The sequence below is a fragment of the Macrotis lagotis genome, chromosome X (genome assembly GCF_037893015.1).
Source record: "Macrotis lagotis isolate mMagLag1 chromosome X, bilby.v1.9.chrom.fasta, whole genome shotgun sequence".
Taxonomy (NCBI): domain Eukaryota; kingdom Metazoa; phylum Chordata; class Mammalia; order Peramelemorphia; family Peramelidae; genus Macrotis; species Macrotis lagotis.
Genome location: NC_133666.1, coordinates 642,650,713 through 642,669,792, shown reverse-complemented (window position 1 = coordinate 642,669,792; position 19,080 = coordinate 642,650,713). Strand labels below are relative to the sequence as shown.

The 19,080-nt window shown below is 38.9% G+C and overlaps 1 protein-coding gene across 1 annotated transcript in view; it reads right to left on the bottom strand.

Moving 5' to 3' along the window:
• LOC141499533 (NACHT domain- and WD repeat-containing protein 1-like) overlaps positions 1 to 19,080 on the bottom strand; it is an 80,535-nt gene that overhangs the window by 40,205 nt on the left and 21,250 nt on the right. The window contains 7 exon segments of the mRNA XM_074202216.1: positions 2,984 to 3,192; positions 5,463 to 5,591; positions 9,933 to 10,130; positions 13,363 to 13,524; positions 14,649 to 14,766; positions 14,850 to 15,009; positions 16,041 to 16,244. Coding sequence (XP_074058317.1) covers positions 2,984 to 3,192; positions 5,463 to 5,591; positions 9,933 to 10,130; positions 13,363 to 13,524; positions 14,649 to 14,766; positions 14,850 to 15,009; positions 16,041 to 16,244 — 1,180 coding nt within the window.

Sequence of the window (19,080 nt, the reverse complement as noted above, 5' to 3'; positions counted from 1 at the left end):
TTTGTCAAGAAAACCCCAGGGGCGGCTAGGTTACGCAGTGGATAGAGCACCGACCCTGGAGTCAGGAGTAGCTGAGTTCAAATCCGGCCTCAGACACTTAATAATTACCTAGCTGTGTGGTCTTGGGCAAGCCACTTAACCCCATTGCATTGCAAAAACCTAAAAAAAAAAAAAAAAAAAAAAAAAAAACAAAGGGGAACAGACATGACAGAAAGGACTGAATAACAACAAAGTCAGGAGATGATAATGCATTTTCACTGTCATTGGAGGACTGCAAGAAAAGGCTAGATGACCACTGGTGAGGGATGTTCCTCTAGGAAATTGCTGTTTTGGATAAAGTAGATGGGTTTTTAGAGTGGATGGGCTTTTAGAATCCTTCCAATCAGTCTATCCATCTGTCATGATTTCTTGACTTCTAATTTTCAGAGCTTTCTGATGACTCAAAGCACTCCATAGAGTGGATCCCAAAATGTTACCAAGGATAAAACCATCACCTTTCTAACAGTTATCTTCATATTGACCTTTGGTATATACGCTAAGCCTAAAACCACAGACTTTACTTCATAGTACTGGCCAATCTACAAGATTTTCCAAAGGCCACACACACAAAATAGGATAATCAATTAATCAGTTGATTAATTGGGCTTTGTTGCCCTAAGCAAGTTACTTAACTTCTTTCCCTGGATTTCCTCAATTGTTGTTATCATTCAGTTATTTCAGTCATGTCTGACTCTTCATGACCCCATTAGGGATTTTCTTAGCAAAGATACTAGAGTGATTTGACATTTTCTTCTCCAGTCCATTTTTACAGAGGAGGAATTTGAAATAAAAGGGTTAAATGTCTTGTCTGAGGTCATATTTGAACCCAAGAAGAGGAGTCTTCATGACTCTAGACTCAGCACTCTATTAGTTTAGGCACCTGGCTGTCTTTTGAGCGCTGGAAAAGGTAATATTTGTAAAGGGATTAGCAAAATGCTTGGAACAAAGTAAGCACTATATATAAAGTTAACTGTCAGTGTTAGTTACCAACTGCACAGAGGAAGGATCATTAAATCCATGGAATCTAATGAGGTCACCAGAGAGTGTGTGGGTAAAGGGAGGAGGGCCCAGAACAAAACCTTATAGGGCATAGTCACAGTAGGCTTGACCCAGATGAAGAACCAGACCAAGAAGCTATAGGCAGAAAAGCAAGGGGGAGAATCAAGAAAGAGCCACATCAGGAAAACCCACAGACTAATGTCCAGGAGAAGAGAGGGTAGTTAGCAGAATTAAATGCTTCAAAGAGATAGGGATGGATGAGTACTGAGAAAAAGCTATCAGTTTGGCAATTAAAAGATCAATGGAAGTAAATGCCCCTTGGTTAGGGAATTAATAAACAAATTATGATATGCAGATATAATGGAATGCTATCATGCAATAAGAAATGACAAATATGATAAATAAAGATAAACAGGGAGAGATAAACTGAACCCAAGTAAAGCTGAGACAAGAAAACAATACACCCAATGGCTGCAACAATAAAAACAGAAAAAATGATAACCTCAAAACAATTGAGAGTCAATGATGCAAAATCATAAAGCTTATAAACTTGATTGCAAAATAGAGACACTTTTCCCTATTGCTTAGGGAAGACAGACCATAGGTGTGTAGCATTATTGCATATACTATCTAAATTTTTGTTGAACCTGATGGATTTTGCTGGGGTTTTTCCACTTCTTTTTCTTTAAAAAAAAAAAATGAGTCTATGAGAAAAGGCAGGAGAAATTTTAGGCTATGTAAAAACGAAAGGAATTAAATTTTCATTTTAGAGATCATTATTAACTAGAGGGTGTAGTTTCAGTAAAGTAATGAGATTGGAAAGTCAGATTACTAGTTTGAAAAGTGAATGAGGGAAGTATAAATTTAGCAGAGGTAGGCAGATTTGTTTAGTATTGAGCTATAAGAGTTTTTAAAGAGTAGGGAGACTTGGGTGGCTAGGTGGTGCAGTAAATAAAGCACTGGCCCTGGAGTCAGAAGTACCTGGGTTCAAATCTGGTCTCAGACACTTAACAATTACCTAGCTGTGTGGCCTTGGGCAAGCCACTTAACCCCATTTGCCTTACAAAAAAAAAAAAACCTTAAAAAAATAAATAAATAAAATTTATTTGGGGTGGCTAGGTGGCATAGTGGATAAAGCACTGGCCCTGGAGTCAGGAGTACCTGGGTTCAAATCTGGTCTCAGACACTTAATAATTATCTAGCTGTGTGGCCTTGGGCAAGCCACTTAATCCCATTTGCCATGCAAAAACCTCAAAAAAAAAAAAGTAGGGAGACTTGAACATTTTTCTAGGCAGCAGAGAGGGAAAATTGAAGATCAGAGAGAGGAAATGACTTGTGGGGTCCTAGGATGGGCTGGAATCAAGGATATGAGAAGGAGCTGACCTTAGTGAGGAAAAGAGTTGCATCTTTAACAAAGTCTGGAGGAAAGGAGGAAAAGAATGGAGGATGATGTCAAGGAGTTTTGCTATATAGGAAAGGAAAGACAAGGGGAACTCAGGACTAATGACCTCTGTTTTCTCAACAAAGTATGGCATGGGGTCTTCTCCAGGGAAGGCAAGGAGGATGATGTATAGGAGAATTGAGAAGGTTCAGAAGAGTCATACAAAGTAAAATGGATTCTTACTTTAGGGAGAAGAAATAAGCTCATGAGGAAAACCACTTAGGAATACCAGACCCCCGGAGCAGCAATGTTCTTCAACTGAAAAGTTTCACCTGACTTTCATGTCTTCCTCCTCTCCACAAAGTCTAACAGCTTTACCATTACATTCTATTGGGTCAATATAACACCAACTCAGCATCTCTGCTTTTATCCAGGCAGCCTCAAAAGAGAAGTCGGTGCCCCTCATTTGGACTGTTATAACTGATGTCACCCCACAGACCAGCTGCCCTACCTCCTGAGTTGTAGTATCAGTTCCCAAGATTTCATGATTCATGTCCTCCATACCTTTGAACCAGATGCTGAATACACAACTTTATTCTTTTCATCCACATGAAGGCAACAGAAATGTGACTCTCTGGGACCCGCAGAGACTCCATTCCAAATAACATACTTCTCCTTGCCAGAAAGTAAATTCCAAGTGCGCAGTGTGCAGTCTTTGGAAGCAGAAATAGCGTATTTGCCTTGTCCATACATTTTCACACATCTCACCTCTCCTATAGCACAGTAGAGAACATTTGAGATAAATTATAATTTCAAAAACCAGAAATACCAATGGCTTTGAAACAAATGGTAATGATGATGATGATAATGATGATGATGATATAGAACACTTTAAGGTTTGCAAAGCCCTTTGTGTACATTACTTCTTTTTTTTTTTTAGGTTTTTGCAAGGCAAACGGGGTTAAGTGACTTGCCCTGTATATTACTTCTTTTGAAATTCTCAATTACCTAGTAAGATAGGTACTCCAATTAATTTTATTGTTCATTTTTCGGTCATGTTTGATTCTTCATGACCCCATTTGAGGTTTTCCTGGCAAAAATACTGGAGGGGTTTGCCATTTCCTTCTCTAACTCATTGTACAGATGAGGAAACTGGGGCAGGCAGGATTAAGTGACTTGCCCAAGGTTACATAGCTAGTCACCACCTAGCTACCCCCACTACAAGTACTGACTTCTTGTGAAAGATGAAGAAATGGGTACAAATTGACAAGTGATTTGCAATAGGGAAACGTATCTAAGTAAAGGTCAAAGTAGTGTTTGAAACCCAAGCTCTTCCCAATACCAACCCCTGCATTCTATTCACCTGTCATCCTCACTCCTTAGCAAACTCATTTTGAACAAAGCTCTACACTTTCAATGCTGATATAGGATATTGTAAAATGTGATGTCATTCTTAAAAAGATCAGTTTAATCATTAACATACTTATTTTTATCTTTTATATTTTTATAAAACTATTTTCTAAAAGAACTTATGTAAACAAAGACAACTGAAAAAATCTAAGTGGTATAGCCATAGAATCTCAAAATCTCAGAGTTAAATGGGACCTCAGAGACTGCCATCTAATTCAAGCTAGACATGAACAATAAATGATCTAATTATCTGTATCATTCCACAGACCTCTCCACAGTCATTGATATTCTGCTTGGGTTAATTCCATAACTAGCATACTCCCACCCTCTCCTACTCTCCTCAATCCCAGGGGATTCTGATCTCACCCCCCCCCCTGCTTTGTACAAACCAAATCCCCTATCCCTTATACTCAACTTCACTACTATACTGCACTGTCCCTTATACTCAACTCCTTCGACCCTACCCTCCACAATGATCATGATGAAGGAGTTCCAGAGGTTGCCAAGTGGTTCGGTGGATAGAGCACTGTGCCTGGAGTCAGGAAGGCCTAGGTTCAAATGTGGCCTCAGATACCTATTAGCTGTGTGACCCTAGGCATGTCACTTAATCCTATTTGCCTCAGTTTCCTCATCTGTAAAATAAACTGGAGAAAGAAATGGCAAAGCACTGCAGTATCTTTACCAAGAAATGAGGTCACAAAAAGTCAGACATGACTGAAATGACTCAACGACAATCCTATTTTTACTTGCAGATTCTCCTTTTACCACCATCACTCAGTAACTTCCCTTTTGAGGTTCATTCAATCCAAATCCATCGCCCAGTCAAGATTCTGGGAGCTATTATCTACCAACCTCTCTTCCTCCTTTCCCAGTCTTCTTACACTCTGCTCTCCTCTACTTGGTCTATGCTCCAGTCTTCTTGCTATTTCTCATCTATGACATTCCTTCTTTTGACTCATAGCCTTTCAAAGGCTATTTCCAGAATACTCTTTCTCCTAACCTCTGCCTCCTAGGCCTCCTTCAAGGCAGCTTCAATAACACCCCTTCTGCAAGAGGCCTTTCCTACCATCTCTCACTACCAGCATGAGACTATTTTCCATTTATTCTGAAAAACTCCTCTTTTTGGAAGTACCACTTTATCAAATTCAGTTCAATTTATCCTTTGTACAGTTGCTTGCTTATTGTCTCAACCATTAGAATATGAGTTCTTTAAGGGTAGGAAATGTGGTTTTTGCCTGGAACTTTGTTGACTGACTGACAGGTCATTCGGGTTTTGTTTCAATCATACTTCAGGGCTTCACCCACTATGAACCCAAACAGTTTAACTTAAATCTAAATCTACTCCTCTACAACTTCTCCCCATTATTTCTGGTTCTACCCTCTAAGGCAAAGTGAATCTTGCCTTTTGCATGTGATTTTCCTTTAAATAAATAACTATCACATCTCCCTCCTAGGTATTATCTTTTCTAGTTCCAAACACCCCTAATTCTTTCAACTAGTCCTGCAATGCCATGATTTTCATGCCCTCCCTCCTGCCTCTCATTAACTGATTCTTCAGAGGTCCAGGTCCTCAGAAAGTTGTCTGTAGCCATCAGACAAAATAAATGAGAAAGATGTCCTTTCAGAGTCTCACCAGTATGACCAGTTAAGATGTGTACCACCTGACTCTCCTGCTCCTGCATGCTCCATGCAACCAGGACCCCATTCTGTGATCCAACTATCAAGAGTTTGTTGTTGGAGCTCCACTCTATTGCTGTGATGCCTGCAGGAAACACAGAGGCCAGAGAGAAACAAAGAGAAATGGAGAGGAGTGAACTCTCACTTGATGCTAGGAAAGAATACAGCTGAAGATTAAGTGCTGGGAAAACGCAAATTAGTGGGAGGCAATTTTCAAGCTTTTTAAGCTATGTATGTACATAAGGAAAATATGAATATTATTTACCAGTGGACCTTGATTACCTTTAATTATGAAACTTTCTACCACCAAAGTGAATTTGTGTTTCAAAGAAATTTATTATTGGAACTAGTTTCAAATTCTACCTCTTTTAAAAAAGCCTTCTCTGATTTCTTTCATCCCACAGTCTTCTCTTCTCATCCCTCTTCTCTATGGGTTTTGCCTGTATTTCTGATATGGTTCTTATTTCATTCTGCCTTGTGGGCCTTGTTTTGTGTACATGTCTTATCTTTTCTATTAGACTTCAAACTCTATGATGATGAGAGCTGAGGGCTGTTCTGTGTTCACCTATGGATTCACCATAAACTTTGCACATAAAATCAAAGTGGTGAAAAAACACTGTAACAACAAGCAACAAATGCAAGAACATAGAATGTCAGATCCGCAAAGAGCCTTAAAACACAGACAACTCTTAGAACATGTAACATAGAATGTCAGAGTGAAAATAGATCTTGTTTGTAAAAAAATAATTAGAGCAGCTCTTTTTGTGGAGGCAAAGAATTAGAAATTGAGGGGATGCCCAACAACTGGGCAATAACCAAACAAGTTGCAGTATATAATTGTAATGGAATACTATTGTGATATAAGAGATGATGAGGAAGATGATTTCAGAAGAACTTGGAAAGACTTACATGAACTGATGCAAAGTGAAGTGAGCAGGACTGAACATTATACAGAGGAACAGCAATATTGTACAATGATCAACATGTAAATGATAGCTATTCCCAGCACTACAATGATCCAAGACAATTCCAAAGGACTTATGATGAAAAATGCTATACACCTCTAGAAAAAGAACTGATGGAGTCTGAGTGCAAATTAAAGCATACCATTTTTCACTTTATTTTTTCATGGATTTTTTTGTTTATGCCTACTTTCACAATGTGACTAATATGGAAATATATTTTGCATTATTGTATATATGTATAACTTATATTAAATTACTGACTCAGGGAGGGAAGAGTGGGGAGGGAGAGAATTTAGAACTCAAAAAATTTTATATGAATATTAAAAATTATTTTACATGTAATTGGGAAAAATAAAATATTAAAATTTAAAAAGGAAGAGAGATCATAGAACATAGAATGATGTTGTTTGATCCTTCATTCTCAAAGAAGACCATGACATCAGGGAAGTGATATCATGACAAGCACATGAATTGGATTTGAGTGAGGGGGTGCTATGCTAAGCCACCTGGGTCCAGTGACCAGATATGAATCAGGATGGCTGGAGATGGCCCTGGATATGAGGTAATCAAGATTAAGTGACTTAACCAAAGTCACATAGCTAGTGAGTGGCAAGAGTCTGAGGCTGGATTCAAACTCCTGTCCTCCCAACTCCAGTGCTCTATTCACTGCACCACCTAGCTGTCCAGAGCAGAAAGGGATCTTAGGACATAAAATATTTGAGCTGGAAAGATCCTAGAGCACAGAACATAGGATGTCAAATATATGAGGTCCCTTAGGACACAGAATTTCAGAACTAAGAAGGACCTTAGAAATTAGAATGTCAGAGCAGGAAAGGAACTTGGAACAGAGAATGTTAGCTGGGTGGGGTCTTAAGAGTATTATAAGTTATCATTTGAATAGAATTTTAAGGGTTTAAAAAATGCTTTGCTACCATTATCTTATTTGAGTCTTACAAAAACTCTGAGAAGCAGAGTAATTTTTTTTAACAAGTAAGGAAGTTGAGATAGATGAATGGGGAATTCCCAAGGTAATATAGTTATTAAGTAGTAGAAATGTATGCATTACCTGGAACAAAACCTAAGCCATTCCACCCTAGTTATACCTCCATCAAATTGTCCAGTAATGTTTATTCAATTCAACAAACATCTATTAAGCACCTAGTGTGTACAGAACCAATGTTCATTACCTAATAGATAAAAATGATACACATATTATTATCCTCCACTATGAAACCAGGACTGTAATGACTCAACTATCATTGCTCTAAGTTATCATGATCAATTGTCAGGTTAGATAGAGAGATAGAGAGATAGACAGACAGACAGACAAATTTGTAGTTCTTTTCTTTCAAAAATAAAGGTATTAGTGCCTCTAACTATCCAACCTCTTTGTTTCCCTTGGCTACAAGCTCATTACCGGTATTTATCCTTTATAAATAGTGGCCTCCAGAGATGCTGGCACATCTGAGTCAGCATGGGGCAGCACAGGACAAACCCTGAGAATACTCATGGGATCTGACTCATGGAAGATGAGAAATCCCATAGAGGGTCACAGAAAAGTAGATTCTCCCTATGACAGAAAAATGAAATGAAACAACTGCCAGGAAATGAAGAAGTCATTTTTAAAACCAGCGAAAATTGGTTGCCCCAAGCAGCTTTGGGACCTGATGGAATATGGAGCATCCTGTCTGTATCATCTCCAGAATTCCTAGTTTCTTTCAAAGTTTAGCTTAAGAGTAGCCTTCTACAGAAGATCTTTTCTGACCCATTTGGGGTTTTCTTGGCAAAGATACCTGCCATTTCCTTCTCTTGTTCACTTTATTGATGAGGAAACTGAGGAAAGCAGTGACTTACCCAAGGTCACATAGCTAGTAATTGTCTGAGATATGTTTAAACATAGATTCTCCAGAGTCCAGGTCCTGTATTCTATCAACACAACTACCTTATCTTGTATTAATTTTTTATAAACTTGTAAATGTACATCTCCCTGACAGAACATATACTGAAGATTAAGAACTGTATGTTTTTGTCTTTGTATCTCCAGCATCAGCATAGTACCTGGCAGTAGAAGATATTTAACAAAAGTTTGCTGATTAACTAATTAATCAATTGATGCAAATAATGGAAAGGTGATTCTCATTCATATTTGTGAATGTTAGAGCTGAAAAAGGATCAGAAAATAGAATGATAGTGATACTGATGGGATTTGGGGTCACCAATTAAAGATAGAAATGGAGGGTTACTGAAAAAACAAAAAAATTTGCAAGCTCCCTGGGCTTTTAAAATTGCTCAGAATTTATTGTAAAATATTTCAAAGTAAACAAGTTTAAACTTTTCTCCTCCCAGATAAACAACAAGCACTTTGGGACAGGGTGAGTAACAGAAGGCTAGGCTGCAAGGTTGTTTGAGAGACAGAGCCAAAGAGAGAGACAGAGAGACAGAGAGAGACAGAGACAGAGATAAAGAGCAGCCAAAGCAGAGCTTATTGGGCCAGAGGGCAGACCAGCCCTGAACAGAGGTCCAGCTCAGGATTTTATAGCCTTGCCCATTATCTGGGCACTGAGGGCAAAAGGGGAAAGCCTTCCCTCTTGACATGATCAAAACCAGGTAGAAGGTCAGAAGCTGGGGTTGGGAATGAGGAGACAGGATACAAATTTTACATTTAATAATGAAACAATAAAGGTCAATTTATATCTCAAGAGCAAAGAGCTTCCACACTTTAAACAAGATTTGACAGCATTAAAGATTACAGAATTTGTTTCTGAATATAAATTTTTATATTCATAATTTTCTGCATCAATAGAATTGGAAATTAATTATCTCAGAACACAGAATATTTGAGCTAGAAAGCTATATGCCTAGCATATAGGCCATCAGAACTAGAAAGTACCTTGAAACAAAATGTCAAAGCAGGAAGGAACCTTGGAACACAGAAAGTCAAAGCTAGAAAAATTCTTAAAACATTAAACATTGGAAGCCAGAGCTGGCCAGGACCTATATAATCTCAGCTAAATTAATTCAGGACTCCTCCCATCCCCACTTCCCCTTGCTAGCAGCTAGTGGGCAATGCCAGATTTGGGGGACCTACTCTCCCTACCATCTTTAACAATAATGAATTTTAAAAGGGTTTTGGAGATTCTCTGAGTGGAAGAAAGGTGAGAAAACTGAATACTTAGGGATTTTGGGACTGAGGACAGAAGTGTAGAGCCAAGAGGCTTGGACAAGGGATCCTGGAACTATCTGTGCTGTTACCTAATTGTGTGACCTTAACATAACATATTCCCCCAGCTTTCTGAGCTCCTCTATTTTACAAATGAAGAACAGAAGTCCAGAAAAGAAAACTGACCTGCCCAAAAATAATTACAGGGTGTCAGAGCAGGATTCAAAACCGGGTCCTCCTATTCCTTTGTTCTTTTCCCTCTACAACTTTGTGGTTTTGGGGGGACATTGGCAAAACCTACCTTTATGATAGCCTGTGAGTGTCTCCCGAAGAGGCCCTCCTGGAGGTAGAAGGAACCCACAGAGGGGGATGAGAATAGGATGTGGATATGCATTAAACCACCTCATGCACTGGTGGCAGAGCTGTCCAATGAGGGACGGGTAGAGAGAGGAGAAGGAAGAAAGTCGGGTCAGGATCTCCGTGTAGAAAATGCTCTTGTCTAAAAGAAAGAATCACACTTGATTAGGAATTAGGCCAAACAGTCAAACTTGGGCCCCACGAAAGAGCATGCTGAGAAAGGTTTCCACCCAAAGAAAGCATTCTACTTTTCCTATAGATTATTGGTTATTTTTCATGTTGTCATTTCAGTTGTTTCTGATTCTCCATGACCCTATTTGAGGTGTTCTTAGCAAAGATACTAGAATGGTTTCACCATTTCCTTCTCTGGTTCACTTTACAAATGAGAAAACTGAGGCAACCAAAGACTATACTATTAACTCATATTTTTATAGATCTTTAAGGTCTATAAAACATTTTACTAGAACATGGATAAGTATTATCATTCCTATATTAGAGAAGAAAAAACTGCCCACTGTAAAAATACATGATTTATAGCAAAATAAAGTTATCTTGGTGGCAGGGAGGGGAGAATTTAATACATATTGGCATTATATTTTTAAAAAATACTATCTTTAAATAAAATTGAAAAATAAATAAAAATTAAAAAAAAAAATTCAGGGGCAGCTGGGTGATGCAGAGAGTACCAGCCCTGGAGTTCAAATCCAACCAAAGACACTTAATACTTACTTAGCTATGTGACCTTAGGCAAGTAACTTGACACCATTGCCTTGCAAAAAAAACACTAATTCCTCATAAGCAGGGAGAAAACAGCTTTCAAAATGAAAGGAGATGGTTCAATGGATAGAATGCTGGGCCTAGAGTCAGGAAGACTCATCTTCTTGAGTTCAAATCTGGTATCAAACACTTATTAGCTGTATGATCCAGGGCAAGTCACTTAACCCTGTTTACCTTGATTTCCTCACCTGTTAAATGATCTGGAAAAGGAAATGGAAAACCATACCAGTGGTTTCTTGTTTTGCCAAGAAAACCTCAAATGGAGTCATGAAGAGTTGGATATGACTGAAACAACTCAAAAATAAAAGTGTGTTAAATGTATATAGTTTCTCAAGTAGAGGCATCATAATGTAACTAGAGAGAAAGCTGGCCTTGAAAACCTAAGTTTCATAAGCTACTAACCTTTCTGGAGAACAATTTGGAATTATGCCACATGTACAAAAATATTCACAGCAGCTCTTTTTGTAGTGGCAAAGAATTGGAAATTGAGGGGAGGCTCAACAATTGAGGAATGACTGAATAAATTGTGATATATGAATGTGATGGAACACTAATGTTCTAATAAGAAATCATGAGGGACAGGATTTCAGAAAGACCTAGAAAGACTTGTATGAATTGATGCTGAGTGAAATGAGCAGAACTAGAACATTACACACTCTAATAACAACATAAGGTGATGAGCAACCCTAATGGACTTGTTCGTTTCAGCAGGATAATAATCAAAGACAACTTTAAAAGAATTGTGATGGAAAATACTTTCATTTCCAAAGAAGGAACTATAGAGTTTAAATGAAGACCAAAGCTTATTATCTCAGTTTTAAAAAGTTGTCTTATGTCTTTTTCTCTCTCTAACATTTTCTTTCTTCTGTTTAAATATGATTCTTCTCTCACAGTATGATCAGTATGGATCTATGTTTGGCATGATTATAATTGTAGAATCTATGTCAGATTGTTTTCTGTCAGGGGGAGAGGGGAGAGGGGAGGGAAGGGAGGGAGGGAGAAAATGTAAAACTCAAAATCTTGCAAAAAATGAATAGTAAAAACTACTGTAGCATGTAGCTGGAAAAAAATTTATTAAAATTTTTAAAAATATTTATTAAGGGGGCAACTAGGTGGCACAGTGGATAGAGCACTAGCCCTGAAGTCAGGAGAACCTGAGTTCAAATTCGACCTCAGACACCCCGTTGCCTTGAAAAAAAACTAAAAAAATTTATTAAAAAAAGGACAAGAATTTTAGTGGACTACAAGTTCTACATGAATCAGCAGTATGAAATTAAAGACCATAAAAAAAACTAAATTCAAACCCTGCTTTTGATATAAATTGGTTGGGTTTGCCTGAGCAAGTCTAGATAACTCTCTAAGTGTTTCAGAAAAGATGCCCACCTCCAAGTGTAGAGGTTATTTCCTCACTTGGGAAGTCCCTTTACTAATAAAACCACAGCTCCACTTCTTTTTCCCTATCTGAACTTTTTAGGCCACATGTACAGAGAGGCTGGAATTGAACTCAGAATTAAATTTTGAAGTAAATTGAATTAATATTTTGCCCTTAGCACTTCACCAGCTGTGTGACTATGGGCAAGTTATTGAACATCCCTTAAGGAAGGCTTTTAAGGCTAACATGCTAAATTTGAGACTGAGTTGCAATGCTAGGAAAAAGAAATTTCAGGTCCCTAACACACTAATGTCACTTTCCAGAAGCATATCTGCCACTTCCCTGCCCAAAGTCCTCTCTTGGCAAAGTCTTGCCCAGTGGCACACAAGGTCTAGTAAGTTCGAATCCCCTGATGGATGGACTGTGGATCTGTTGTTGCCTGGGAGAAAGTTTAGCTTAACAAGGTTGCTTAATGAGGAAAGTTCAGTATTAGAGGGCTGGCCACAGAGATGAATGTTCTAGGGCCTGGAATGGAATTGAAGAGCTATGATGTTCAAACTGCAACCCCTTAATAGCTTTGGAGTGTCTGCCCTTTGGTGGTATTGGAGTCTGCCACCAAGTTATACTCAGATTGGCCATCCATTTCATCTCTATGGGTCTTTGTTTCCCCAGTTATAAAATAAGGATCTTTCAGACTAAAGGTTCCCTCCCAGCTCTGACTTTCTTCTTTGCAAAGGATATAGTTACAAGAATGAACATACTTGCACATCACTGCTCTCTAGTCACTAAATTGTGCTCTTATATAGCCAGGGCTATAGAATCCCCTTGCTGCATTTCCTCAGAGTTTATGGTCCTGGAAAAAGACTGTGAATTTTACTCTCCTCAGGGTTGCAGCACCTGTATATCTTAGTAGTTGCCAAAACCTCCATTATCTGGAGAGGAATTTGAATTGATGAAGACTCTATTGAAATTTGGAAATAGCCCTTTTCCCGGTGAATGCTTATATCCTAAATAAATGTGTTGTATAGAACTATAACCCAAAAAGTCTAGAAAAGATTATTTAGCTCAATGTGTTCATTTTATAAAGGAGAAAAGGGACTTGCCCAAGAGACTTGCTCCAGGTCCCAGGAGCAGAGCCAGGATTAAATTCTTAAGTAATAAACTCAGCCTAGAGGGGGTCACCTAGGGAGCAGATTTCTACACCTTGGGGTCTAATGTCACTTACCCATGCACAGTGCTCGTTCCATGGTGGGTCTTGAGAGCTGGATGGCATCACGGATGAGACCGAGTTCAGGACAGTCAATGTGTTCAGCACATAAGGCAAAGTCCTCCAACATGCTTGTGATTCCACTGGAAAGAACTCTACAAGAAATCCAATCCATGTTCCCTGCAAAGAAAAGTGACAATTTCCATTTATGTAGGGGCCAAGAGGCACAGATATCCCTTCTTCATCCCTTCTGGAACCCTTGCCTCTTCCTGCCCCCAGCAAAACCTACATTTGCCAAAGTGGCAAACACGAGCACAGATGTCACAACCCTCCCTCCCTACAAGGGAACTGGGAAGCACCTGGAGCTAGATGCTGGTGACTGGATCTGGTTGTTTATGTTTACTATAGTATAGGCAAGGAAGGATGTTACTGAGAAAAATATTGTTGCCTCCATAAGCAAAACTCATAAGACAATGTGAACTGAGGTGGTCTACAACCTCAGTGATGGGATATTATTAGCCTTTATTAACTGATTGTATTAGTCAATGTGACCCAACCGACTCTAGGTACAGAGATGAGTAGAGAATATGTTGATCTACCTATAGGCCCTTGAAGAGGCTTGCACAGATCAAAAACACTGTGGTGGGGGCAGCTAGGTGGCACAGTGGATAGAGCGCTGTCCCTGGAGTCAGGAGGACCTGAATTCAAATCCAGACTCAGACACTTAATAATTGCCTAGCTATGTGACCTTGGGCAAGTCACTTACTCCCATTGCCTTAAATAAATAAAATTTTTAAAAAACACTGTGGTGACCACCACTGATAAGGCCCAAGTAAGGGCAACATTTCTGTATTTCAGAGTCATACCTTCTTTTTTTTTAAGACCCAAGGAGTTTATGATATACCCTCACTTCAAATGCTAAAAGACCAAGTCTTCAGGGACCTTCATGAATTTTTATAACTTATAAGATCTGTGCTAAACCTTAGAGTTTCCTGGGCACTGAAAGAGGTAAAAGTAATTAGACACCCAGATATTGATTCTAGATCAGCTAACTTCCTCTCTGAGCCTTAGTCTCTTCGTCTGGAAAATAGGGGAGAGGAAAGGAGAAGGAATGGGTTTCAGGTCCTCCCTGCTCTGACATCCCTATTCTAAGATCCTCCAAACTCTGACATTCTCTATTCTTAGGGCCTTCCCAGGCCTGACATTTTGTGTTCTATATTTGAAGGTCTATTCCAGTTCTTATTATCTGATTCCCATTTCTCCATCTATAATGATCAATGGAAGAGGGAAGCTAATATCTTTACCAAGCACATCCTTCTTCAACTCTTCAGTGCATCCTGAATTAGCCAGATGACTGGGCAATTCACTTAACTTCCGAAGATTTGCAACAGTATCTGAAAACCAGAGGGGTTGAGGTGCCACCTGGAAAGAGGAGAGGAAAGGATCAGAAAGGAAAACTCTGCCCTGTGAATCTCATTCAAAGGAACATTACTGGGAAATCTCACCTTCCTGTCAAAGTTCATTGGTTTTCCCAAGAGGGGCAGAATCATTGGTTTCTTTATACCCTGACTCCAGGCTCCAGTGAAGAATTCAGTTAAGAGATGATGCCTCTTAGTTTTCTCTTGTCCCGATAAATAGCGTTCCTTGACCACCTCAGTCAGTAGTCTTAGAAAAAGAGGGACCGGGGTGAGACAATATTAATAGCTGACCTTTATATAGGACTTTAAGATTTACAGGGTGTTTATGTACAAATCAAAATTATATTCTCAAAACAATATAAGGAGAAAATGGAAGAAATATTCAATTGTATGGGCATCCTAGGCTGGAAGTCTGTCAGAAACAAATTTATTAAGTAACCCTAAATATCTCTAGATAGAAATGTAAAGGGACAGAGTTCCATCTTGCTTTTGGAAGTGTCTTTGATCCAAGTGTTTTTCTTCTTTCAATGTATAGGGTTCAAGAGCAAAGATACAATCCTATAATCAAGATTAAACAAGAGGGAAGCAAAGACCCTTCCACACCTGCAAAGCAGACACTCCAGGCATTATTGTCCCCATTTTATAGTTGAGAAAAACAGATTAATCGAGATTCCCAGAGTCTGTCAGTGTCTGAGGTCAAATTGCAACTCAAATCCACCGGATTCCCAGTGTGCTATCCACTGTGCCACCTAGTTGCAAAATAAGCATCTAGGGAAGCGTTGAATTCAAGAACTAATATGGAAACTTCTTTCAAGACTCAACTCAAGTGCCACCTCATATACGACACCTTACTTGATCTATTTGTTGTCTACACTCTTTCCCTCTGGTATCACATTATTTGGCATATGTTTTATATTTACTTTTCTGTATGTGTTGTTTCCCCCCCAGTAGAATGTCAGAGCATAGATTATTTTGGTTTTGTATGCCAGCACCTAGCTCATATCTAGATGATTAATAAATGTTTTTAATTGAATTAGATTAATGTAAAATTGCAAGAAATTGGAAGCTAGATTGGACATGTTAAGAATGAGGGAGAAAAAGAGAAGTCTAAAATGCTTTTGAGGTTGTGGGATGCTTTTAGGGAAGTGGGAGGAAAAAAAGGCATATTCAGAAGAAAGGGTCAGCCATTTCTAAAATCAATGGCCCTTCCTTTTTTTTTTTAAAGTAAAGCATTTGAAATTCTGGTCAATCCAACCTTTTGGGTGGCATTTTGTCTACCTGTGAGCAAGTCCAAGGAGCATGAAGCCATCTGCAGGTCTCTTCACCAAGCAATCCCCTAGGTCCCTCCGGAGTCTCACCCACAGGAGAGGAGGAAAACGAAGGACATCTTTGCTGGGAGGAGTCCACTCCTGATAGACTTCCATCAGAACTTCATCATCCAAGGATAAGATGTCCTTCAGCTCTGCTTCTAACAATCCGAACCTGCCCAGGGAGGGTTGGGGTTGGGGGGGGGGGTTGGGGGGGAAGGAGTAGAATATATCTGAACATCTTCTGAAAGTCCCTGGGCAAATCAGCATTTTTTATGACCTAATTTACCAGAAAGGAAGTTTGCAAAAACCTATTAGGAAGTTGCAAGAACATAATGCTATGAGGTAGGCAGTGTAATATCATCACCATTTTACAGATGAAGTCACTGAGGCTCAGAAAGGGAGCAGTGACTTGTCCAGGGACACACAGCTAGTAAGTATTAAAACACTAGAATACCCAGATTTTCCACTACACTAAACTCTCCCAAGAGTGGTCCTTTGAGGAGGTAGGATTGCAGCCTAAGAATTATTTAACCCAGAAAACTAGTATGGTCCTTCAGAGGGGGAAAAAATGGATATTTAATGAAATAGAGATTTTTAAGCATTCCTGATGGAAAGATCAGAGCTGAATAGAATACTGCCTAATTTCCTACTATGTGCCTGACACTGTGCTAAGCACTAAGACAAAAATGAAAAAATCCCTGACTCCTAGAAGCCTATAAATGAATATTCAATTCATTGGTGCTCAATTTTTCCATTTTGTTAAGTTTCCAGATATATAAAAATTGAGACAACTTATACACAGAAATTAATATACAAATAAATATAAGATAAATTTGTAGAGAAGGTTCTACCAGCTGAAAGGAAATCAGAAGAGTCTTCATGTAGGAGATCATACTTGAGCTACATTTTGAAGGAAATAAAGAATTATAGGAGAAAGAAATAAAGATAGAGAAAACATATTCCACTCCTGGATCTCTTGGTAGTGATTCCACATTAGATGTAGGGCGAGTTAAGTTATAAGGCAGAGATAAGTTCCCTCCTTGTATAGTTAGTCAGAGAGGATATAAACCTTAAATCTGGTGTCTATCCCTATGAAATTTTGTAAACTATGCTGATAAAGTCCTTGTAGATCTAGAAATCAGATTAGCATAATCCCCTGAACAAGTAATATAATCTCTGTCTAGAAATAGAGAGGGTCTTGGGGTGGGGGGAAACCAATGGTCCCAGAGTCTAGATGTGATCATAATTGACCTCCCTGCAGCATCTGACACTGACCACTCCCTCCTTATGTATAATCTTTTTACCCTGGATTTTCATGACATTGTTCTCACCTGGTTCTAGGTAATCCTTTTTATTCCCTTATGCCCCCTTTTGTGTACATATTACAGATCTCTAACCAGAACCTCATTACTTATTCTGTACATATTCTCTCTCTCTCTCTCTCTCTCTCTCTCTCTCTCTCTCTCATTCTCTCTAACATCTTATCATTTCCCACAGGTTCAATTATCATTTCAACACAAGTTTCAGCTCTCCCCTAAACTTCTCCAGCATCTTTCACCTGCCTTCTAAACCTCTTTAACTGGATATCCTAAATGTATTTCAAATTCAGCATGTCCAAAACAGAACCAATTATCCTTCCTTCTAAATCCACCCATCACCCTGATATTCCTTTTTGTGTCAAGAAAATTACCATTATTCTAGTCACTCAAGTTCTCAACCTAGTGAGTGGAATATTCCCTCTTAAGAGTTAATATTCTGGGGCGGCTAGGTGGCACAGTGGATAAAGCACCGGCCCTGGAGTCAGGAGCACCCGGGTTCAAATTTGGTCTCAGACACTTAATTACGTAGCTGTGCGGCCTTGGGCAAGCCACCCAACCCCATTTGCCTTGCAAAAACCTAAAAAAAAAAAAAGAGAGAGTTAATATTTCTAGTGAAGTCCTCTCAGAGTTAAAAATCAGACTATTACTCTTAGACTATTCTTAGAAGAAAAAGGGAGAAAGGCCTTGCATTCCCAGTCAGACACCCTCCTGATTCTGTTAGGGAGGGAAACAGTGGACTATTTCCAGAGAAGAGACATTGCATTCTTAGTCATCCATTTGATTGTAGACTGGGAGAACAGTAGACTGCCTTCTCTTGTGTGATGATAAGTACTAAGAAGGCCTTGCATACTCAGACATTAATTCATTAGATAGACAACAAAAGATATTAGAACTGAAGCACATTTATTATTATTATTATTATTATTATTATTATTATTATTATTATTATTATTACTATTGGGGGTTGTGGGGCAGATGGGGTTGGGTGGCTTGCCCAGGGCCGCACAGCTAGGTGTTGGGTGTCTGAGGCCGAATTTGGACCCGGGTGCTCCTGACTCTAGAGCCGGTGCACTGTCCACTGTGCCACCTAGCTGCCCCTATTATTACTATTTTTTTAATTTTAATTTTAATTTTTTTCCTCTTTCCTTTACTTTATTGCTCATGAGGGTCTATATTTTTTGGGGGGAGGGGGTATTATGTTTTCTCTTAAACAAGAATATTTTAGTAATGCATAAAAAAATCATTTGTACAAGAATAAAATAAATGCAATTTTTTTTTAAAAAAAAGGTCATTAGAAATCTTCTTCTGATATCCTCACCATCCAGATGGTGAGATATTTTATGAAAACCTTTTATTCTTCTCTTTGTTACTGGGTAGATTTTTCACGAAAAGATTGTAACTCTGAAAACCTTAACCAATCAGGTTGGAAGAGAGGGGGCTGGGGGGGGGGGGGGGAATCTCTCTCTAGGCCATATAATCTTGCTTGATTGTCACCCGGAGCAGCTCCTTGATCTTCACTATCTTTGTGAGACTTGGAGTGTGCCCTTTTCTTGAGAAAAGCTAAAATAAACTTTCTTTTTGCTCAGAGGAGTCTCTATATTTTTTTTAAGTGGATTTTATACCACACAACACACTAGGAATTCTCCTAGGCTCATCTTCACTCTCATTTACCCCACATCTCCAATCCAT